The following is a 25,131-nucleotide window of genomic DNA, read 5'->3' as shown; positions in this document are numbered from 1 at the left end:
AAATAAAAGGCGACCAGAGTGGAAAGGAAGAGATAAAACTATTTACAGATCATATGATCTTGTATATAGAATTCCTAAAGAATCTGCACCCCCCACAAGTAAAAAGTTGTGAGAGCTAATATATGAATTCAGCAAGGTTGCAGCATAAGAGATCAATTATACAAAAATCAATTGTATTTTTATACACTAGCAATGAACAATCCAAAATAAAATTAAGAACACAATTCCATTTATAATAGCATCAAAATAATTTTCTGTGAAATAAATTTCACAGATTTAAAGAGTTCAAGACTTGGACCCTGAAGACTACAAAATACTATTGAAAGAAATTAAAGAAGAATTAGATAAATGGAAAGACATCCTTTGTTCATGGATTGGAAGACTTAATATTGTTAAGATGGAAATATTCCCCAAATTGATCTACAGATTCATTACATTCTCTATCAAAAACCCTAGTAGATTTCTTTTTGCATAAATTGACAAGCTGATCCTAAAATTCATGTGGAAATGCAAGGGATCCAGAATAGCCAAAATACATCCTGAGGAAAGAAAACAAAATTGGAAGACTCCAATTTCCTGATTTTAAAATTTACAGGCATACTTCAGAGATATTGTGGATTGGGTTCTAGACCACTCAGTAAAGCAAATATTATAGTCAAGTCACATGAATTTTTTGGTTTCCTAGTACATATAAAAGTTATATTTATACCATACTGTGGCCTATTAAGTGTACAATAGCATCGTGTCTAAAAATATATAAATCCCTTAATTAAAAATATGTTATTGCTAAAAAGTGCTAACGATCATCTGAATCTTCAGCTAGTCATAATCGTTTTGGTGGTGGAGGGTCTTGCCTCAATGTTGGTGGATCAAGGTGGTAGTTACTGAAGGCTGGCATGACTGTGGCAATTTTTTAAAAGAAGATAACAATGAATTTGCCACACAAATTGACTCTTCCTTTCACAAAAGAGTCTCTGTAGCATGCAGTGCTGTTTGATAGCATTTTACCCACAGGAGAACTTTAGAGTCCTCTCAAACTGTGCCACTGCTTTATCAACTAAGTTTATATACTATTTTAAATATTTTGTTGTTATTTCAACAGTGTTCACAGCATCTTCACCAAGGGTGGAGTTTATCTCAAGAAACTACTTTCTTTGTTCATCCATAAGAAGCAACTCCTCATCTGTTAAAATTTTATCATGAGATTGCAGCAATTCAACCACATCTTGAAGATCCACTTCTAATTCTAGTTCTCTTGCTATTTCTACCATATCCACAGTTACTTCTCCACTGAAGTCTTGAACCCCTCCAAGTCTTACTACATGAGGGTTGGAATCAACTTCTTCCAAACTCCTGTGAATTTTGATATTTTGACTTCCTTCCATGAATCACAAATGTTCTTAATGGTATCTAGAATGGTGAGTCCTTTCCAGAAAGTTTTCAATGGACTTTGCCCAGATCCATCAGAGGAATCACTATCTATGTAAGCTATAGCCTTATGAAATGTATTTATTAAATAACAAGACTTGAACGTCACAATTACTCCTTGGTCTATGGGCTGCAGAATGGATGTTGTGTTAGCTGGCATGAAAACAACACTAATCTCCTTGTACATCTCCATCAGAGCTCTTGGGTGATGAGGTACATTGTCAATGAACAGTAATATTTTGAGAGGAATCTTTTTTCTGAACAATAGGTCTCAACAGTGGGCTTAAAATATTCATTAGACCATGTGTAAACAGATGTACTCTCATCCAGACTTTGTTCTATTTCTAGAGCATGGGCAGAGTAGATTTAGCATAATTTTTAAAGGCCCTGGGATTTTCAGAATGATAAATGAGCATTGGCTTCAACTTAAAGGCACCAGCTACATTGGCCCCTAACAAGAGAGTCAGCCTGTCTTTTGAAACTTTGAAGCCAGGCACTGACTTCTATCTCTGAAAGTTGTAGATGGTATCTTCTTCTAGTAGAAGGTAGTTTCATCTACATTGAAAATCTTTTGTTTGGTGTAGCCAACTTTATCAATTATCTCAGCTAGATCTTCTAGATAACTTGCTGCGACTTCTCCATCAGCACTTGCTGCTTCACCTTGCACTTCTGTGTTTTAGAGATGGCTTCTTTTCTTAATCCTCATGAACCCCAACCATTGCCAGCTTCCAACTTTGCTTCTGCAACTTCCTCACCTCTCTCAGCCTTCATAGAATTGAAGAGTTAGGATGTTGCTCTGGGTGAGGTTTTGGCATAAGAAGGGGATATTGTGGCTGGTTTGATCTTCTATCCCGACCACTAAAACTTTCTTCATACCAGCAATAAGGCTGTTTGGCTTTCTTATCATTCATGTATTCATTGGAGTGAGAGAACCTGTGTCTCTTCCCTTTCACTTGAACATTTAGAGGCCATTTCAGGGTTATTAATTGGCTTAATTTCAATATTGTTTTATCTTAGGGAATAGAGAGGCCCGAGGAGAGGGGGAGAAATGGGGGAGTAGCTGGTTGGTGGGGCAGTCAGAATGCACACAATATTTATCAGTTAAGTTTGCCCCTTGATATGGACATGGTTGATGGTGCCTCAAAACAATTACAATAATAACATCAAAGATCACTGATCATATTTCATTATAACAGGTATAACAATAATGAACAAGTTCAAAATATTGCAAGAATTACCAAAATGTGACACAGAGACACAAAGTAAGCATTTGCTGTTGAATAAAGGATGCCAATAGACTTGCTTAATGCATGGTTGCCACAAACCTTCCATTTGTAAAAAGCTCATTATCTATGGAGTGTAGAAAAGCAAAGCACAATAAGATGGAGTATGCCTGTACAGCAAAGCTATGATAGTCAAGACTGTGGAGTACTGGCGTAGGATGAACATACTGATCTATGAAATAGAATGAGAGTCCAGAAATAAACCCATGCATTTATGGGAAATTGATTTTTGAGAAGGGTGTAAGGGAATTCAATAGGGAATAAGTAGTCTTTTCAACCAGTGGTGCTAGAACAACTGAATATCCGCACGCAAAAGAATGAAGTTGGACTCCATTCTTACACTAAATTTAAAAACTAACTCAAAATGGATTAGAGACCTAAATGTAAGTGCCAAAACTATAAAGCTCTTAGAAGAAAACATAGGTGTAAATCTTTCATTACCTTGGATTAGGCATAGTTTCTTAAATATGACACCAAAAGCACAAGCAACCAGAGGACAAATAGATAAATTGTACTTAATCAAAATTAAAAACATTTGTGCTTCAAAGGACATGATCAAGAAAGTGAAAAGACAAAAAAAAAAAAGGTGAGAAGACAACCACAGAATGAGAGAAAATATTTGCAAATCATATATTTGATAAGGGTCTAGTATCCAGAAAATGTAAAGAACACTTAGAACTCAACAAGGCAAATAACCCAATTAAAAAATGGGCAAAGGATATGAATAGATATTTTTCCAAAGAAGGTATACAGATGGCCAATAAGTATATGAAAATGTATTCAACATTATTAGTCATTAGGGAAATGCAGATCAAAACCAGAATGAGCTACCACTTCAAATCCACCAGAATGGCTACTAGAAAAGACAGTAACAAGTGTTGTTCAGAGTGTGGATACATTGGAACCCTCATACAAAAATGTAAGAATGAAAAAGATATAGCCACTTGGAAAACAGTTTGACAGTTCCTCATAAAGTTAAACATACAGTTACCATATGATCCAGCAACTTCATTCCTAGGTATATACCCAAGAGAAATGAAAACATGTCCATACAAAAACTAGGACATGACTCTTTATAGCAGCATTATTTATTATAGCCAAAAAGTAGAAGCAAACCAAACATTCATCAACTGATGAATGGATAAATACAATGTGCTATTTCTATACAGTGGAAAATTACTTGTGTATAAAAGGAATTACAACATAGAGGAAGCTTGAAAACACGCTAAGTATAAGAAGCGAGCCATAAAAGGCCACATGTTATATGACTCCAATTACATGAAATGTCCAGAGTAAGGAAGAAAATCTTTGGAGACTGAAGGCAGATTAGTTGTTGCCTAGAGCTGGAGGGCATGGGAGGATTGGGAATGATTGCTGAAGGGTACAGAGTGTCTTTTTGGTGTGATGAAAACATTCTAAAATCAATTGTGGCAGTGGTTGCACACCTCTGTTAACCTACTAAAAATCATTGAATTGTATACATTAAATGGGTGAATTGAATGGTATATGAATTATGTTTCAATAAAGCTGTTATCCTCCCCAAAAAATCATGAGAAATTTGCTTTGCAAATTTCAGAATTTCAAATAACGTATAAAGAGATATCTGTTCAGTAAATGATGTTAAAACTGGCCTATTATTTAGAAAAATATATTTTTAAAATATTAATTTTCTAAATAAAACTTATTTGAGACATATTAGGAATATTTTTTAAATTGTTTGGAAAATAAAATACAAATTTAATTAAAATTAACAGTTTTGATGGAATAAAATTTTAAAGGTACAAAAATAAGTTATGAAAATACTAAATATAGGTAAATAGGTAATTTTCTGGGGTGGGCAAAGCTTTTCTAAAAGGATAGACATTATAAAGGAATTCACTGATTTACTTAATGACATAATAAGGGGAAAATAACACATTTCTTAAAACATAAAAATTAAAAGAAAAATGACACATTTGGGCAAATATTTGCACCATGGTAGGGAAATGAAACAGAAGTCAATATATGTACAGTGATTAGTTCAGGGATTTTTTTTTTTTAAAAAGTCAGTATATGAAGAACTCATAGCAATAAAAGACCATCTTCTCAGTAAAAAACTAGGCATGAACATGTGAAGGCAATTCAGTGAAGAATTATAAATGAAAAAACGCATGAAAAATATGTGTATTCCCACTAATGTTCAAAGAAATAGTCATTCATCATTTAGTGATGGGGATACATTCTGAGAAATGCATTGTTAGGCAATTTTGTATACCTAGATGGTATACTCTTCTACACACGTAGGCTATGTATTCTACACACGTAGGCTGTATAGCAAAGCCTGTTGCTCCTAGGCTACAAACCTATACAGAATGTTACTGTACTGAATACTATAGGCAGTTGTGACACAATGGTATTTGTATATCTAGACATAGAAAAGGTACAGTAAAAATAAAATATTAAATCTTATGGGACCACGATTCTGTATACAGTCCATTGTTGACTGAAATGTCATTATGCAGTGCATGACTGTATTAATTAAATCATAGCTATGTGAAGTGATGGATGTGTTAATTAGCTTGATTGTAGTAATCATTTCACAATGTATACCTGTATCAAAATACCGCATTATACTTCTTAAATATATACAGTGTTTGTCAAGTGTACCTCAATAAAGCTGAGGGGTAAAAGAAATATTAATACAATGTTGAGATACCTTTTTTGCCTATCAAGTTGACAAATATTACATTGGTAAGAATATGAGGATGTGGGCAGTCTTATGCACTGCTCATGGTAGTATATTGCCAGGAGCAATTGGAAATGTGCATCAGAATCCTGAAAAATACATGTATTAATATTAATTTCCAGCTGGGCGCAGTGGCTCATGTCTCTAATTCTAGCACTCTGGGAGGCTGAGGTGGGAGGATCGCTTGAGGTCAGGAATTTGAGACCAGCCTGAGCAGGAGTGAGACCCCATCTCTAGTAAAAATAGAAAAATTAGCAGAGTGTGGTGGCATGCACCTGTAGTCCCAGCTACTTGGGAGGCTGAGGCGGAGGATTGCTTGAGGCCAGGAGTTTGAGGTTGCTGTGAGGTAGGCTGATGCCATGACACTCTAGCTTTGGCAACAGAGCATTACTCTGTCTCAAAAAAAAAACTAATTTCCTAAGTTTTCCATAACAAAGTATCACAAACTGTGGCTTAAAATGACAGAAATTTATTCGTTCACAGTTCTGGAGGCTGTAAATCTAAAATCAAAGTCAGCAGGTTAATGTCCCCCCTGAAAGGTCTAGAAAAACATCCTTCCATGCCTCTTCTAGCTAATGGCTATAGCCTATAGTCCTCGGTATTCCTTGGCTTGCAGTTGCATCACTCTGATTTCTGCCTCTGTCTTCATATGGCCTTCTTCCCTCTGTGTGTGTGTCTGTCTCCGTATCACATTCTTCTTTCTCTTATAAGGACAGGAGTCATTGGGTTAGGGCCCATTCTAATTTACTATGACCTCATCTTAACTAATTACATCTGCAAAAACTCTATTTTCAAATAAGATCACATTTTGAGGGTCCAGGTAGACATGAATTTGATTGGGACACTATTCATCCCAGTACAATATACATACTGCTTGACCTAGTAATACTACTTCTGGCAATACTTCCTAAGGAAAAAAAATTATGGAGTTGTTGAAAGATGTAGCTGTAAATATATTACTTCCAGCATCATATAAAATTACAAAACATCTGAAACAATTTAAATGTTCAATAATAGGGTACCATTTTTATTATAATAGTGTGTCTACTGTAAGTGTATACTGTAAATATGTCTACTATTAAATAGATACACGTTTATATGATGAAATGTTATGTATTAAATTTATTGTAGAAATATATTTTTGCCATAAGATGTTTATGGTGTGTTATTGACAGTTATGAAACAGTGTAATTCCATGTTTTAAAAAAGTGAAATATGTCCTTGTGTTTATATATTTATATATGTACACACCATTAATTTTCTTCCTTTTTTTTTGGTAGCTCTATTCATTAAGTGTGGTTTTATTAATAATTTTCTCTTTTTAGCTACAAAAGATACACATTATTCTTTGGCAAATAACATTAATACACCTTCAGTAGAAAAATGCAGGAGGATGTGGAATTTGACTTTCAGTGTCCATGTAAGTTTAAAATTTTTATATGAAAAGAAACTATATACAAAGATAAAAGATCAGTGACAAGATGGAAAAATACCTACCACTAATTTTATTTTCACTACTGTAGCTTCTAAATTTTCCCCAATAAAGATGGCTTAATTTTGTAATGAGAGAAAACCCAGAAATGTTATGTTAAATGTTCTGGGAAACACACGGGAAAAGACTAAATAATACAACTGAGAGAATCAGTGTTTTGGAGATGAAGCTACCTCCTTAGAAAACCATGGTGTTGTTTGTGCCTGTACACCCATCTCACCTAACCAACTTTAGTCACCACAATAATAGAGGAACGGAAACGCCTCTCCCCCAGTCCCCATTTCAGGGAACATCTGAGGTTCCACTTAACAGAGTCCAGGACAGAGCGGGGCACATAGCAGGCATTTGAGAAGCTGTCTTGTGTAATGGAAAAGGCTGGCGTGGCTGAGTCTGGGTGCCTCCTATTAAGTGTGCACGTGTAGGCGAATCACTTAACCTCTTGATCCTTGGTTTCCTCACAGGCTGAGGATTATAGATGATATATATGTATATAATATTCCAAGCAAGTATTATTTATAAATACCTGTGGAGTAAATAAATCTTGGTATTTGCATGTGTAGTTCCTGAGGTGTCAAGCAGGGAGGATTTCACAGTTGAGGAAAGAGTTTAGGGACTCCATTGCAAACTGTAGAATCAGTAGTTCACCAGGTGTTTATTAGAGTATTAGAATAGTGGCAAGCACCATTCTAAGTGCTGGGAATGCACTTAACAAAGCCCCTGCTGAGGTGGAGCTTACTTTCTGTTGCAGTCTTCGGAGGGCGGCACACAGTGTTGTGGTGGGATGTGTTTCAGATTTGTGGTAGCATCTATCACCTGGATCTGTTAAGCTTTCTTTCACTTAGCTTTATCTGCCGTGCCTGTGTGATGTACTGCGTATTTTCTTCTGGTTAATGTCAAATACCTTGCCCTTCAGTGTTTTTCAACTGACATTTATTTGATTTGGCAGAACAGCTGGATAGAAAATTAACAGCACAAATTTATGGCGTTAAAATTTTGTAGGGCTTCAGAATTCCCATTGGAGATATGCTGAGCATCTTCAAGGAGTGCAAAATTGTCCTCATTTTCAGAAAGATAAATTCAGGTATGAATCTTCAGCAAGTTTATTTACCAAAGAAGTGTTCTTCAAAAAAACAAAATCTGAAACAAGAATGAGTAGATAACCAGAAATACAGGGAAAGTTAATTAATTTGACCAATTGTATGCCAATAAATTTGAAACCATAGGATGAGATGGTGATTCTCTAGAACAATTAAAATTCTAAAATAAAACAATCTTTATAGAGATTTCTAAAAAAAGAGTTACTGTAAAGGGAATGGAGAAAGTTCTCAAACAACTACAACAGTGTTTCAAGGTCAATTCTATGAAAGCAGATAACTTTAATCTTTAAACTATGGCAGAGAACATAGAAATAAGGAAAACTTCCAAATTCTTTTTATAATTTTGAAATTACACTGAAACAAAAACCTATAATAACATACATATGCAGATAAAAATGATAGGACAGCTTTTCTTAAAGATATTTACTTAAAATCCAACATTAAATAACAATAGTAATCTCAGTGACAGAAGTATCAGAGGTTTTAAATTTTATTTTTGCTTCTCTACATTTTCTAAAAAATTTTTTGGAACCAGTAAGTCTGAGACAACATGATAGTGGTGGTCTTATTTCAGTGATTACAATATATGTCTTTATAGATAATGAGTCTGTCTTTGAAGTGGGTTGAATTGTATAAATTTTCACAGATTGATTTCATAAAAATTACATATTGCTATGAAGCAAATGTACCACAAATTAAGCCAGACAAAATGAGGGGGGACATTTGGCATTGTGTGATAAAGATTTAATTTTTTTTTTTAACTACATAAGAACTCTTACACATCAGTAAGAAAAATGACCCAGATGGGCAAAAATCATGGCTGTTCAGTTTGCAGAAAAGAAACCCTGGCTTTAAAAATGTAAATTAAAACAAGCCCCATATTTCACCATCAGGAAGTTTAATTATAGCCAGTTTTTTGTTTTTTAAGTAGATGGGGAAAGATGGTCTCATAAACTGCTGATGAAAGGGCAGTTTGTGCAGTCTCTTTGGAATACCACAATTATACTTTTTGAAAGTATAGATAGGCCCTTTTATTCTTCTTGTTCTCACACATGTGCATGCGTATGTAGTTTGAGTTTATTGCTCTTGTTTATAACTGCAAAAGACTGCTTTAATGTTTTTCATTAGATGACTTATTAATAAATTTTGGTATAACTATGCAGTAGAATTCAAAAAAGAATGCAAATCTCTGTATGCAGATATGAGAGCACCATGATATATTGGTTAAAGAAAGAACGAAGAGCAAGACACAGAAGTGCATGCACGTGCTCACATCCGCGTTGAGAGAGAGTATAGAAAATGTTTAATGCACAATGACTGCTAAGCATAATTGCCAGGGATGAGGCTCAGTGAGAGAGAGACATTTCATCTTGTAACCGTTCCCACTGTTTGCATTTTACTTTGGGTATCTATTCTGTATTTTATTAATTTTTATTCAAAATAGCAGTGGACTTCAGATCCTACTTAACTGCCCTGTGCCTCGGTTTCCTCACCTGTAAATTGACAATTATAATAGTACCTGTTTCCTTGGGTTATAAAGATTAAAGGAGTTAATATGTGGAAAGCACCTAGGATAGCACCTTGCACACGGTAACTCTTCAATGAATGTTTGCTATTGTTTCTATAAACATAGTTTAAAAAGTCAAATAGTATTATAGCCTTATTTGGGGGCCAGGAACAGGAATTCTCTGACCCAACCCCTTTTGCCACTCAGAAACAACTGCTTTGAACTATCTTTAGGGTTTTTTTCTAGTAATATTTGCCTCTATGTTTCTAAACAATAGGTTCTCTGAAGTAGACAGTTGAGATACTGTTGACTGCCTGTGATGCAATGTAAGGACTTAGCTTTCCTGCACCATTCCATTCCACCCCACGTCCCTCCCTTCATTCTTTAAATAAATATGATTCTATTGTAATTTTTGGCTAAATTAATATTAAATGATTAAATTATTTTAACTATGTAAGGTATTGTTCATGTCTATAGCTTTTTTATTTTCCTTGAGCTAGTAATCGTCCCCACTGCATTTACTCTGGTAAATGTCTGCATGTTCTCTTGGGAAAGTTAGGAGATTTTCAGGAGGTACAACTTGAGGTGCTACCACGAGGCCCCCGCCAAACCTTCACTGAAGGAGCTTTGGGCCTGAGATTGGATGAGGAGCCCTCCCTTACGTCGTAGTTACTCGTAGACTTCATTTCATCCAACCTCAGCTTATTTCAGGTGTGTAAATCAAGGAGGACCTTGGAAGGCCATTCACCTATTTTAATCCTAGAGGTCCTGTTATCTGTTAGCCACTGTCAAAGATCCCTGTGGATCAGATCGTTTTTATTATGTTCACAAATTCTGTGGTCAGAAATTCAGACAGGGCACAGATAAGAATATAGTTTTTCTCTGGTCCCTGATATTGGAGGTCCTGGTTGGAAGATCCAAAGGCTGGAGGCTGAAGCCATCTGAAGGCTCATTTACTCACGTACCAGACAGTTGATCCTAGATGTTGGCTGGAGAGCTCAGTTCTTCCCCACATAGGCCTCTCTTGATTTCTCTCTACAGGCTAGTTTAGGCTTCCTCACAGAACAGTGTCAAGATCCCAAGGACAAGCATTCCCGAGAGAGTTGCAAGCAGGAGCTTATCACCTTTTGTGACCTAGCCTTGGAAGTCATACTGAATCATTTCTGCTGTAATCACAGGCTTCTTCATGTTCCAGGGGAGAGAAGATAGACCCCCTACCTCTCAAGAGAGGAGCCAACATTATACTGTAAGAGAGTGTGAAATGTGATACGTGTTGTTGCAGCTATCTTTAGAAAACACATTCTGCCACAAATAGGAAGCACCAATTTTTTTTTTTTATCACCACCATCTATTCATCCTGGTTCTAGCGGACTTGTCATAGATTGGGCTTGTTGGTCCCCTTCCTGCAGACAGTATGGTTGTAATATTTAATTGACTATATAACCACACATACACATGTTGAATTTGTGTGCTATCAATGAGGCACATCTGAATGTGTGCATGAGCATTTAAGAAAGTGTTATTTCGTTTCAGTGTTCTACATGGTCATAAGAGTATTGACCATCTTTTCAAGGATTTTAAATTATGATCAGAAGTCATTGAACAAATTTTTACATGTCTTGTCATGCTTGTTATAAATAGTAACTATTGAACTTCTTCCAAATTAAAATTTCTTGTTTTGGTCTGATTATTTCTGTTTAGATTCAACCTCTATTTTTATCAAAGGCAGCATGTTTTTATTTTCTAACTCTAAAGCTAACTGAACTATTTTCTCTTGAAGCTGGAATGTCATTCTGAACTTTTCTCAGTTCTAATAATGTCACCAACCTTAGCAGTCTGCCTGAATACAGAAGTTAAATGAATATTATTAAATTATAAAAATGTAGATGTAGTATCAACATATGATAGTAAATCCTAACTGAAAGAGCAATGCATTGGTGGGTGGGTGTATTCTCTAGGAAGTAGTGAGCAAATTTTCACAGAAATATTTAAGGAGAGAGAAACAATATTTGAGTGAGTAGTAGGTCAGATATTTTGGGCATATTCCAACAACATCTCCCATGCCCCTTTATCCTCCAAGCACATTAGATGACTCAGTCATTCTGGAACATCCATACACAGAGTCTTTGCACATTCCATTTCTTCTTGGAATGTCACCTTCCTGGCCCACAAATCAAAAGTCATCTCTTCTGTGAAGCCTTCTCTTATACTCTGGAGGCCAAAACATGCCTGTCCTCTTTTGTAATCAGAAAGCGTTTCGTGCATATGCTACTATTACTACACTGCATGCTTCTGGGGAAGTGGAGAGGAAGAGGGAGAAGGGAGTGAGTAATATCTAATCTTTGTATCCTATCCAGCACTCAGCAATCAAGAATGGTTTGTTGTGTAAATTATCAGTTCTGAAAATCTGTCATTCCAAGGCAAAGGGAGGGCTACTGCAAATGCAGATTCCTAGTCTTAATTCAGGAGGGTGGATCTTTTGGACAAGCAATCCAAATGGTCTGTGGAACAGACTTTGACAAAATTAGCCTTGCTTTTCACATGTTCTAGGACATGTATTTAACCCTCACGTTATTCCGTAAGATTGTTTTTATTTAGCTTTCAGATGTGGATATACATTCTGGACCACCTGCCCTAGAATTTAATTTTTTAGCTGACACATAATTTCACATGTGTTTGTTCAAGTAACCTACCTGTAGAAAGACTCTGTGTGTGTGTGCCTGTGTGTACATGCACGCACAGCATTTGAAACATTATGAAGTTTATAAATGGTTTTGATTCCACAGTGCTTTTCTGATTTTGTTTATATTGTCAAAAATGTTAAATCACATATCATAGCTGACACAGAGATTTCTTACAAGCATTCAGAAAATGAGGGATTATGGTTATATAAAACATAATTAAACCTGTGTTCCATTAGATAATGTTTTAAGAATTCATTTTCTTACTAAATTTATTTGAAAATTATTAAATCACCTAAACCCATTCTAGTATTATGTCTTTCAACACTTCCCTCCCTAACCAAATTAAGTCAAGAAAGAAACAGGAGAAAAAAGTTTGTTCATTTCTGTTTGTTAGATAATTCCTAACATAGAACCCAGTTTCTAGTATTTAGATAAATAGACCACATGTTTTATGCAATGATTTTTAAATGACTGAGTAAAGAAAGAAGTTAATTCTGCCTACTCTGCCCAAATGATTGAAATGCAATCCTCTCAAGACACTTATCACAAAGAACCTACTCAAGTAAGATTCTATTAAAATATAAATCCATTGTGGTAGGCTGAAAAAGAATGGCATTGTAAATCTTGATAAACCCTAAAATAAGATAATGGAAAACTAATAATATGCACGTAATCAAACATTCCACGTCAAGTGATAATAGTGTCTTTTCTTAGTAAACTCAGTGGAAGACTTTATGTTTTACTCAGAATAGCTCAATCAATTCCATCAACTTTGTTCATGAATGCCAAGTCAAAAAATATTTTTCTAAAAGGTAGGTAGGCATTAATCAAATATATTTTATCACATTCCTCTTTTACTCCTGACTTTAAAGAAAGTGATTTCATTCCAGTTGAAGCAGCAAACAACACAGACTCTAGTGAAGGTTATTTGGGTGATAATGATATTAGAAGTTGGGAAATGCTTCCTTTGCAAATGAAAAACAAAATAGGTCAGAACTGTACGAAGACATTTCTCCAAAGAATTGCTTATTGTCCTCCATGACCAAAGCCATTGTGTCTATAAATTTACCTAAGTGAAATTTCATCCATGGCACCAGAAACCAACCCTGAAGCCAAATTGAGACAGGAGGGAACAAGCAAAGACTTACAATGCATTTCTCTGATCATGTACCGGGAAAACAAAGGACTGCAACAGACTGCCTCAGCCTGTCATTTCTCAGAAGGACTACACCAATTCCAATAAAAACCTCTCCAAGAGAGGGATGCAGAGAGAAGGGCATCTCTTTGCCCCACATCAGAAAGCTCCAAAGAGTAAAGACTAGGAAGCTGTAAAGATAGAGATGTGGAAGGCAGTGTGTTAAGAACACTGTGCAGTCTGAATCCCAGTTTTTCCATTTGCCATTGTGACATTGGGAACGTTTTCTTGAACCCCACTGTCCCTCAGTTTCCTCATGAAAAAATGGGGGTGATTATAATATTTACTCATTTGGATTAATGAGATTCTTGACATGTATTCAATAAATGTTAGCCATGATGATGATTATGATATGGTATGTTATTATTTGTGGCCCCTATAGGAGAGAGATTCATGGTGGAACTATTAGGAAGCCTGGAAAACAATCAGACTTGAACCACCTACAAAGAAAAAGAGCTTCTATGACTGAATTCCCTAGTTTCCTTTCTAGAACACTGCTATGAATCTTCATTTCTAACTTATTTTAAAATTCTGACACTCTACAATGATCTACTCAGTAGAACTGAGAAGGAATCTAGGGAGGATCTTGAGTTAGGCTTCACAGAAATTTTTTTAAAAATTAACTGGAGAATCAAGATTTAACAAAATGAGCCATAATGACTTTTAAGAACATACAGTTTAACCTTTTAAAAATTTCCTTTCAAGGCAATGTTGGTTTTCAAAAAGTTTCTAGAGTATTCTAAGCATAGATTATTTAATCTATGATACTCTTTGGAAAGAATGCAGTCCATGAAAAGAATACCTAAATTTTGATCTCAGGTTATTTTCCCCAGTGTAAATAAGTACTTTGCTTCCAAAATCCATCCATATAACCTCAAAGTTTCCAAAAGACAAGAAACCTTTTTTTTTAAAATCCCACATGGAACCTCAACATACCTAATACGAATCTTTACACATTCAGTGGAATTTTTTATCTGATTTTTTCAGAAGCATGTAGGTATGATTCTCCTGATCAAATCTTAGAGTTTGTCATGTGGTAGAGACATTTCTTTTAAACCTATTCCCCCCCCCCCAAAAAAAAAAATGAATAATAAAGAATTCAAACTGAGTTAAATTGCAGAATTTAAAATCTGCTTTAATTACATCTGATTGTTAATGTTACTTCCCAAAATGTTTAATTTGCCTCTTGTGTCAAGTATACCCATTGCAAAAAGGGCTCTAATGAATTTTTAGGCTTTCACACTTCACAGCTTCTACCTCCAGCCTCCAAATCTGGAAATTTCTCCTTCCTAGAAAGAGCACAATAAATTGTCACCACCTCTCACTTTATAAACTAATTGACTGTGGTATAGAAAAAAATATTCCAATAGAAGGAAAGAAAATATCCAACACATTATGGGAAGTAAGCAACAGGAAAATCATGGTTTCCCATATGAACATTTTTCTAATATGAAGTACAGGCCCCTAAGGAAGGACCTGTCACACTCCTCCTCTTTGCTGGCTGGAATACTGGCTTAGTCAGGGTTCCCAGCCATCTCTCCAGTGGGCAGGATCTCTTCTGGGAAAAATACTGCAACAGTGTTTGTGGTCCTGCTGTCTGCTGGGTTCTTTCTTGGTGTACCTACAAGAATAGAATCATAGAAATGTAAAGCTAGAAATTATTTTGGAGATTTTGCAGAATTAGAAAAATTGAAGCCCAGAAAAGGGAAGTAATTTGCCCAAGGCCAAACACCCAATGAATAATAGGACTGGAGCCCTATCTGATGGTCTCCATTGCTTCTGAGTCCACCTGTTGCTTTGGAAGAACTCAGAATCCATCATTTCACAGAAATTTTTTAGCTTCATATTACTGTTGTTAATAGAAGTAGATATGTGCAGAGGATAAATATTCAGTGATTCCATCATTAAAATATTATTGTATAATGTGAATTTGTTACATGTAATAGAAAATAACCAAATTCACTAAAATTTAAAATGTGTTTATATATTTTAAAAATGTTTAAACACTATGAAAATAACTTCATCATCTTGAATAAAAATATATCTAAGTGTGTTATTATTAAGTAACTCAACCAACATTTTTGAAACTTCACAGCAGACATGGTTGTAAGTGTGAAGGTAGAGAAAAGGAAGGATAGTAGTGCTTCTTCTCAACTCACTCGCCAATTAACATAAAACAGACAAGTATGACGCTGTGTGATTCCTATGGCAGCACAAATGAGGGGCACTGAACTGTGGAGGAAGAAGGAGAAGGCTCTCAGAAAATAGGTAACACCAGACTTGAATCTTGAAAGAAGGAGGTTAAGGAACAAAAGGTACTAAAAGGAGAGAGAATAGCCTGTGCCAAGCAGGTAGGTGTGACAACACATGGCAGATTAGGGGAGCAAGCGCTTTACGTGGCTGCATCCCAGGTTTCAGGGAAGGTGAGAGCAGGCAGGGATCACACCACGAAGAGCTTTGTATGTAATGCTAAAGGGGTTGAATTTTACCAGAAAATAATATGAAGGCGTTGAAACATTATATGCTATAAATTATACAGTATGACTCAAATTATACTATAAAACAAATATTCGTTTTCCTGCTCTTTAATATAAGACATGTTGGTGAAACATCTGAGAGTAGAATGCGATAAAAATCACCATAATCTTGTTCTAGTTGTACAGCTGATGAAAACGCAATTTCCTCTTCTGTAAAACGGAGATCATTATAGGGTTGTTGCAAAAAGTACACAAGTTAAGTCCTGTGAAGCATTTATTACAGTGTCTGCCATATTGTAAACCCTCAATAAATATAAGCTGGAATCGTCGTCATCATCATAAAAGACTGAATTGGAGAAAATGGATTAGAATGCTAAGGGTTGATTTTAACATCTGGAGTTAAGAGCAATTTTCCAATTCTGCTGAATCTATATTGCTTAGAGTAATGGAGTCCCTTTAAGAGAACTACTTTGTCAGAGGCATGGCTAGGAAAAGGCATCAGTTAGCAAAATACATTGATTATGTATTTGAAAGGAAATTTTCCACCACTTTCATTGTCCAAAAGAATGTAAGAAAAGAAAACTTGAGTTTCAGTGGTTGAGAGCAGGATCCTGAGAAGAGCTATGTGTTTGATTTGTTAAAAGTAGAAGAGGAAAATATCAAGGTTCATAGATGGGAATTGGCGATAAAAATTAACTTTTTTTGCCTCCCCCCAATTTTTTTGGCATGCCCCCCAAAAGATGGAGTACATTATGCTTTTAATTTGCTATTAGATTGTAACTATTTGTTTATAAAATATCCTTATACTCTAACGACTGAAAATTACTTTTTTTGCTGTATTGTGTTAATGGAATATTTTCTGTCATTGTGCCAAATTGGACATTTGAGATATAGTTTAGCAATTTCAATTTGGTTGTATTTGAAAATTGGGTAGGCCTAAATTAGATTTACTCTCTGCATAATGCCATTTCTCTATTAAGTACTATATTTCAATATTCTATAGAATAATGTTTCTTTTCTGTGTTCTTTTTTGTTAGTGCTCCTATATCCCTCCCTGTAAGAGAGAAAATCAGAAGAACTTGGAAAGTGTTATGAATTGGCAACAGTACTGGAAAGATGAAATTGGTTCCCAGCCATTTACATGCTATTTTAATCAATATCAAAGGTGAGTCAATATTTACATGTACATATTGAAATTATTTGTAGCCTCTGTAATTTATGACATTGATATGTCATAGATTATGCCCATTTGACAAAATATACAGCATGGAGATAACGTCAACTCTTTCTAGCATGTAGTTGGGGAAACCCCTTCTTGCTCTATAAGCTGGGAAACATAAAGCGTCTGCAGAACAGGAAAAAAGAACTTGTGTCATAGAGTTTACCCTCCAGATACACTAAGAAATGATAGTGCCTTTAGGTAAGAACATTGTAGACTTAATAGTGTTCCCCGAGAGTTACAGATTAATGCGTATAAGCTAAACAATGTGTAGATTTGTCAGCATTTTGAACTGCATCAAATCTTTTTTTTTTGTAATATACCCATATAACAAAGCTGCATCAAATCTTATCTTTCCTTTTCCTTTCTATTCTGATGAACTATCAATAAAATGAGTTCACACCATTAAAACTTGACTTAGAAAATACTCGTTATGCCATATAAACCACATAAAGATGGTTCCTTGGACTAGAACATTTTGGTACCCACTGAGATTAATCACTAATTTATTTATCAGACATCTATTGAGTATTCAATACTCCTTGCTGTATATTTTCACTTGTATGTACCACAGTTAGCTCAAACCTTCTCTTCTTCCCATAATCTCTCTCTTAGTGAATGGTACTATCATTCACTCGTTTACCCACCCAGAAAGCTTTGAGTGACTCTTAATTCATTTTTCTCCTTTACATTCTTTTACTTGTATTCACCATCATGTTGACTGTACCTCTGTCATGACTCTGCTGTGGCTTCTACTGCCGCTATCTTAGTTGAGATCCAGATTTCTCAGCTCCAGTAAGGCAGTAGTGCTGTAAAATGTCATTCCACCTCCACCCTGGGCCACTCACGGCCACTCTTCATGGTGCTGCCAAGGGATCTTTCTGACACATGAGTCTACCTCATAGTTTTCAGAATAAAGTCTCAACATCTCAGCATGGCCTATGTGCCAGGTACCTATTGCTGCATAACAAACCACCCTAAATCTATTGGCTTACTACAACAACGGTGTGTTATTTCTTATGATTCTGTGGGTTGGCTGGGCTCCTTTGCAGTAGCTGAAATTACTGTGTGGTCCCAGATGGCCTTCCCACTCACATGCCCAGTGGTCAGTGCTGGCTGTCCACTTGGTCTGTCACCTTCAGTAGGCTAGATTGCCTCACTAACAACATGGCAGCCTCAGAGCAGCATTTCAGGGGAGGCAGGCCTGGGCTGTGGAATTCAAATAATACCATTTCTGATATGTTCTATTGGTCAAAGCAAGTTACAAAGCCAGCCAGAATCATGGGGTGCTGAAATAGACTCCACCTCTTGATAGAAGGAGCTGCAAAGGATTGGCGGCCATATTTCATCTACCACAGCATACAAGACTCCTCAAGATCTTGCCCTAGACTCCCACCTCCCCAGCCTCATCTCCCTGCTTATACTTTTTGCGGTGGCCAATCTGACCTGTGTGCAGTTCCCAGAATATCATATACTTTTATATCCATGCCTTTTTATTTGCTTCTCCTGCTTCTTCACTGCTTTGCTAAAGACTCTTCCTCAGATATCACCTTCTCTGGGCTGCTTTCCTTGATCTCCAAATTTGATTTAGTTATATAGCAGGTGGGATGCCATCTGCTACAGGTAGACAGAGTTCTGACTCATACATCAGGTCCACAGGTGGACTGACATCAGGGTTGTTTGATGCAATGATGTAATAGTGTCTGCAAAAAACAGCTCCATTCCAGATCTCAGTTCTGCCTCAAGGTGGCTCTTTTCACAGTTATATGTGGTTGTTTCAGTTCCAGATGTCACAGTCAGGCCAGCAGTTTCCAAAGGCAGAAAGAGCCTATTTTTCCTGGTATATTTTTCTTGGGATTAGGAAACCTTTTCTCAACTTCCCACAGTCAACCTCCCCTCATATATCCTTGTTCAGAATGAGTTCCTTTACCTACACCTAAACTGATCACAAGAAAGAACAATCAGAACCTAGCCTGGAGTTAGGGCTAGAACAGTGTCTCCTAAGGCACGTGGAGTAGGGGTATGTACCTTGAGTAGATACGGGAAGGAAGAAGGAAAAAGAGCCAGGATGTCGTGGACTAACCAAAAGTCCCAGCAACACGGTGTGTCTTCCATGTGCCAAAGTCTTCTGTGTGTACCTCTAGCCCAGAGACTTGCTACAGTGGCTTCACAGAACTATGCCAGAGGAGCTTTAAAAAAAAAAATGTACCAGAGACCAATTCAGTTTGAATCTCTGTTGGTTGAACCCAGGCATTAATTAGCATGTAAAAAAATCAATCCTAGGGATTCTAATATGTAACCAGAATCTAGAGCCATTGCTATACTCTGTCACCTAGCATACGTTACTGAAATTGTTTGTGTGCCCGTTTTCCTAACCAGACTGTATACTTTGTTAAGGTGTGGGCCAGTCGTCTTTGTCTTTGTATCCCCAGCCCCTAGCACAATGCCTGGTTCTTAGTTAGTAAATATTTGGTGAGTGAATAAATAAGTGAATCTAATGTGCCAAATTAATAAGGAGCATTCCTTGCTTCTAAGGAAATAGGATTTATAGGTAAAAACAGATTCATATGCAAATATAAGTATGATTTCCTTAGCTGGAGGTAAAAGAGGGAAGACCTTGCAAATGGTGTGGCTATAGTCAAGAAACCAAGGCTTGGCGATGTAAGACACCTTTGGTATATAAGTCATGTAATAAGGAGTGCGGAGTTTGTAAGCTGGAAGGTGGCTTGGAGTTAGATTTCTAAAGAGTCGTTAATGCCATACTAAGGAGATTGTCTTTGGCATATAGGCCATAAAAATTCATGAAAAGTTTTTTTGTAATGAAGATTGACATGAGTAGATCTTATGATTTAGAAAGAAAATGGTGTGATTGTTGAATGTGTATTGGATGGGAAAGATGAGTTAAAGGCAGGCAGGAAGGAGAGTACTGAGTAAAAAAATAACATTTTTGAGTGGCTACCATGTGTCAGCCATTATGAATAACATTTTATTTAGATCACCAAATTTCTTATAATCACTCTAAGTATTAGCCTCATTTAACAGATGAGGAAACTGAGTCTGAAAGAAGTTCATTAACTTGCCCAGTATACACAACTGTTAAGTGAAACAACTGGAATCCAGTTAATTTGATTCCCAAAGCCCCTTCTGTTAGCCACCTGCTGGTCCTGACACGGGACTTTGAGGGCTTGAATGAAAGTAGCGGTAGTGGAAGTAGCTAACAGAGATTATATCAGAAAGACATTTTAGAGTTAGAATCAACAGAACTTAGTGACAGTGTAAGTGATGAGGAAAAAGAAGGTGTCAAACGTGACTCAGTGTGAGGAAAGGATAGTCTAGCTCTGAGTATGGTGAGCTCATAAGATATCCAGAAGATGCTTTGAAAAAGCAAGAAACACAGACATTTTAGTTCAGAAGCAAGAGGTCCGAAGCAGTGTTACACAGATCTGGGAATCATTCGCACACAAGCTGTAGTTGAAGCAAAGAGAAAGAATGCATACTGGGAACACGTAGAGTGAAAAGGGAAATGTCGACAGAATCTTAGGATCATCTACATTTAAGTTATAGGCAGAAGGAGACAAAGGAAGAGTAGCCAGAGTGTGAGAAAAGTAATATATATATATATAGTGTCTTGAAAGGAGAGAGTCTATTTTTGTTTTTGGTATAATTGATCCAAAGTAAAAAAAGAAAAAGAAATGAAAGAGTATTTTAAGGAGAAAGAGGTGATCAAGAAGGATACTGAGAAGTCATTGGTTTTGGTAGTTAATAGTCTATAGTGATCATTGTGAAAACAATTTAGGTACAATATTACAGTACAGGGTTAGAAATCATTTTATACTAGGCTGAGGTGAGAATGTGAAGACACTGATAGTGCACACTACTTGTGCAAGAAATTTTCCGTGGACTGCATTAAACGAAAAAGCTTTGTACAGCAAAGAAAACACTCATCAGTGTGAAAAAGGCAACCTACAGAATGGGAGAAAATATTTGCAAACCATATATCTGTTAAGGGGTTAATCTCTAAAAAATAGAAGAAACTCCTACAACTCAGTAGCAAAAAAAGAAACTAAGAACCTGATTAAAAAATGAGCTAAAGACTTGAATAGATATTTCTCTAAAATAGGCATATAAATGATCAACAGGTATATGAAACATTGCTCAACATTATTAATCATCAGAGAAATACATATCAAAACTGCGATGAGATATCACCTCATACCTATCAGGATGGTTATTATAAAAAAAAAACCCCAAAAAACAAAAGACAACAAGTGTTGGTAAGGATGTGGGGAAATTGGAACCCTGGCACATTGTTCTTGGGAATGCAAAATGGTGCAGCTGCTACAGGAAGACAGTATGGAGGTTCCTCAAAATAATTAAAAGTAGATCTACCATAAAGTCCAGCAATCCCTCTTCTGGGTATTTATCCAAAAGAATGGAAATCAGGATCTCAAAGAGATATTAGCACTACTATGTTCACTGTAGCACTATTCATAGCCAAGATGTGGAAATAACCTAAATGTCCATTGACAGATGAAGGGATAAAGAAAATGTGATCTATACATACAGTGGAGTACTATTAAACCTTTAAAAAGAAGGAAATGCTGCAATATGAGACAACATGAATAAATGTGGAGGACATTTTGCAAAATGAAATAAGCCAGAAAGGAAAATACTGTATGATTCTACTTCTATGAGGTATCTAAAATAGTTGAATTCATAGATTCAAAATGCGGAATGGTGGTGGTTCCCAGGGACTGGAGGGAGGAGGAAATGGGGAGTTATCAATGGTGTAAAGTTGTAGGTGAGATGAATAAGCTCTAGAGATCTGTACAACATTGTACTTATAGTCAAGAGCAGTGTATTATACACTTAAAAACTGAAGAGGGTGTATCTCATGTTAAGTATTCTTACCACAATAAAATAAAATAAGTTTTCCATGATTGGAAAAAGGTTTGGGGAGGAGGTAACTGAGAATGAAGCAGGAATGGATACAGAGGTATGAGTTGAATATATATAGTAAATAAGGTACATATGTTTCATGCCCTGAAGAAAATGAGATAAGATGGAAAAAAAAAAAAAAAGGTTAAGAAGTAGGGGAAATTTTTTTCTATGAGGTGGGAGCCCAGTAGCAGGAATAGGCACCAGCAATCAGGACAGTTTGATACTGAGCCCACCACTATCTGAATCAGGTGCTTCCTTGAAGCTTCCTGCCCTGGACCGGGAAGTTATTCCAGATGTGTGAGCTCAAGCTTGCAGTGGGATGCAGACAAGGCACCCCCACCGCCACCTGCTGTCCCGACTCGCTGGTGAGCTTCTTAATAAACATCCCCTTACTCCCCACTTGATCCTGCGTATTGTAAAAGGTGCCTCCTCCCCAGACCGGGTTGCCTTCTGTTAGGGCATGAATTCTGAATATCCCCAATCAAGAAGGACTGTTCTTCTGGAATAGTGAGGACTATCTGAAAAGAGCTAAACCTATAATATGTACTAAAAAGAAAACTTTTTCTATACTCTCACAACACTTCAGACACCGAATGTGAGGAGTTTTTCCACACCAAGCAGTTCAGTTCTCTTTGGACACCAGCTGGTGTCCTCCAGTTCCATTCAGTTCTGACACCGTCTACCTGGAGTTGGCATCAGATCCCACAAGTTAAAGGGCTCAGTCCCATAAGACTCCCCCTCGTTAGATGCCAGTCACACGTCCCAGGTTTCTACCTGTACTTCTGACCAACGTGATGTAAATCAGGGGTTCCCAAAACTCCCTCCTTGGGTCCAATAATTTGCTAGAATGGCTCACAGAACTCAGAGAAGCACTTCACTTACTATTACCAGTTGTTATTATAAAGGGCACAACTCAGGAACAACCAAATGGAAGAGATGCAATGAACAAGGTGCCCCCTCCGGGCACACCACCCTCCCAGCACCTCCATGTCTGCACCAACCCAGAAGCTCTGAGAATGTTAGGGTTTGTATAGAGGTTCCGTTACTGAGGCATGATTAATTAAATCGTGGGCCATTTTAGATTATGTCAGGGGTTGGTACTGAAAGTTCCAACCCCCCAATCTTGTGGTTGGTTCCTCTGGCAGCCAGACTCCCCCACCACCGAGTCACCTCATTAGCATAAACTCCAGTATAGTTCAAAGGGGCTTACTGTGAATAACAAAAGATGCTCTTTTAACCTCAACTCAGGAAATTACAAGGGTTTTAGAACTGTGCCAAGAACTGGAGCAGAGACCAAATGCACATTTCTTACTGTGTCACCTATACCAATTGTGTTAACTTTTGTACAGTAAATTTAAGCCCATCATACTTCTCCAGGATGGATACACATTCCTGTTCCATCATCTCACGGTCTCATCCCCAGACTGCCGGGGTGTGGATAGAAGCGGGGGTGGTCTGTCACAGCCCAGCAGCTCCCAAGACATGATTTTTAAGCGACTCTGGGAAAGCAGGAGTTTGGAGTTTGGCTCTTTTATCCTGACATATGTGAGAGGAAACAGGAGTGCTGTTTGGAGGTGTGAAAAATGGCAGCTCCCTGGTGCCATCTACTCTTCGTACACTTTTTACTACTGCTAAATATGAAATAAAAATAGACTTACTGTATGGACTCCCAGATGCTCTTGATAAGATGAACTTTATATTTAAAGTAACCTTTAGATTTCACTCAAATGCAGGAAATTAGGGAGAATCGTTACCAAGAAGTTCCCATTTTCAAGAAAAGGATTCTATTTTGAAAATCTAAGACAAAGATTATTGGAGTTTTAGCTTTCTACGTTTAAGCCTATTGAAGGAAACTGTGGTTGGGAGTAGAACCTGCAGTGGCCAGCAGCCACGCCTGCCATGGGAGGTCAGTCCCCATGCGCTCATCCCCTGCTACACCCAAGGAGGACTCCGCAGAGGTGCTGCTGGGGCAACTTCACACCCAGGGCTGCATCCATTCAGGGTCTTATATTACCTTTCAGCTCTTTGCCTCCCTCAAGTTTGAGCTCACACTTACCTTCCAATGTGTGTAGATTTCCTTTGCATACTTTTTTTATGTAGGTAAGGTCACACTTATGCTGTCTATAGCATTTTTTTTGCTTAGCCTTCCCCTGGCTTATCCTTTCTCAGCAAAACCCAACTTATGCCCCCTTAGCAAATATGCTTTGAAATCTCCCATTCTATTGCCAGAAATTTCTCTGTAGTCTCGATCTTTTCATATAATTCTCCCTCTTCATCTTTGCCCCGACTTCTTGAAGAGGGCACATCCTTGGAAAATGGTTATTCATTCCTCAGTTCTCTTTGGACCCAAGGGCCAGAAGGAATGGTCAGTCTTTATTTTGTGAACTTTTCCTCTTATGGAAAGCATAGTGCCTTTCTATACAGGTTTACTTTTTAATACTTTGTTTTATACATCTGAGTGGATAGTACATCACAGAGTGCACAGAGCACGTGCACACACACACACACACACACACACACACATCCAGTGAACAAATCTGGCCACACCACCTGGAGAGTCTCTTGGATTCACTCCCTCTGACACTGCCTTGGTTCAGGCTCTCATCTGACTTGCTGAAGTGGCCTTCATTTAGTCTCTCAGTCTTGGTCTTTGTCTTGTCCTTCATCCACACCACACTAGGTTTTATTTAAGCCTCTCTTTGATCTTGTCACAATCCTTGATTAAATTTCCCTGCCTTCTTATAGTCCATAAGATAAAAGCCATACTTTTCCAATACCAGCTTCAACTTCTGGTATTGAACTGTGTGCCAGCCATGGGGAAACAAAACCAAAACCAGGGAAAACCCCCTAAAGCAACAAAAAACAACAGACACAGTTCCTGCCTTCATGGAGCATATAGTCTGTAGTCACATGATTAGTATAATTACAAAGTAGGGTAATGCAATAAAGGAAAAGCTAGAGATGCTCTATGAGGTATCATACCATGGTGGGGAATTTCAAACCCCTGTCTGAGTAAATCATAATTGGGTCAAGACCAGAATATGTTCAAGAGTTAGCTAGGTAAAAAGTGAGGGGAAGAATAT

The 25,131-nt window shown here is 37.1% G+C and overlaps 1 protein-coding gene across 1 annotated transcript in view; it reads left to right on the top strand.

Moving 5' to 3' along the window:
- Nucleotides 1-25,131, top strand: part of KCNMB4 (potassium calcium-activated channel subfamily M regulatory beta subunit 4) — a 55,232-nt gene that overhangs the window by 9,697 nt on the left and 20,404 nt on the right. The window contains exon 2 of the mRNA XM_045555237.1: nucleotides 16,926-17,053. Coding sequence (XP_045411193.1) covers nucleotides 16,926-17,053 — 128 coding nt within the window. The remainder of the gene's footprint in view (nucleotides 1-16,925; nucleotides 17,054-25,131) is intronic.

This window comes from Lemur catta, chromosome 6, assembly GCF_020740605.2.
Source record: "Lemur catta isolate mLemCat1 chromosome 6, mLemCat1.pri, whole genome shotgun sequence".
NCBI classification, from domain to species: Eukaryota; Metazoa; Chordata; class Mammalia; order Primates; family Lemuridae; genus Lemur; species Lemur catta.
Note: the sequence above shows the minus strand (reverse complement) of the source record. Positions and strands in the feature narration are given on the sequence as shown.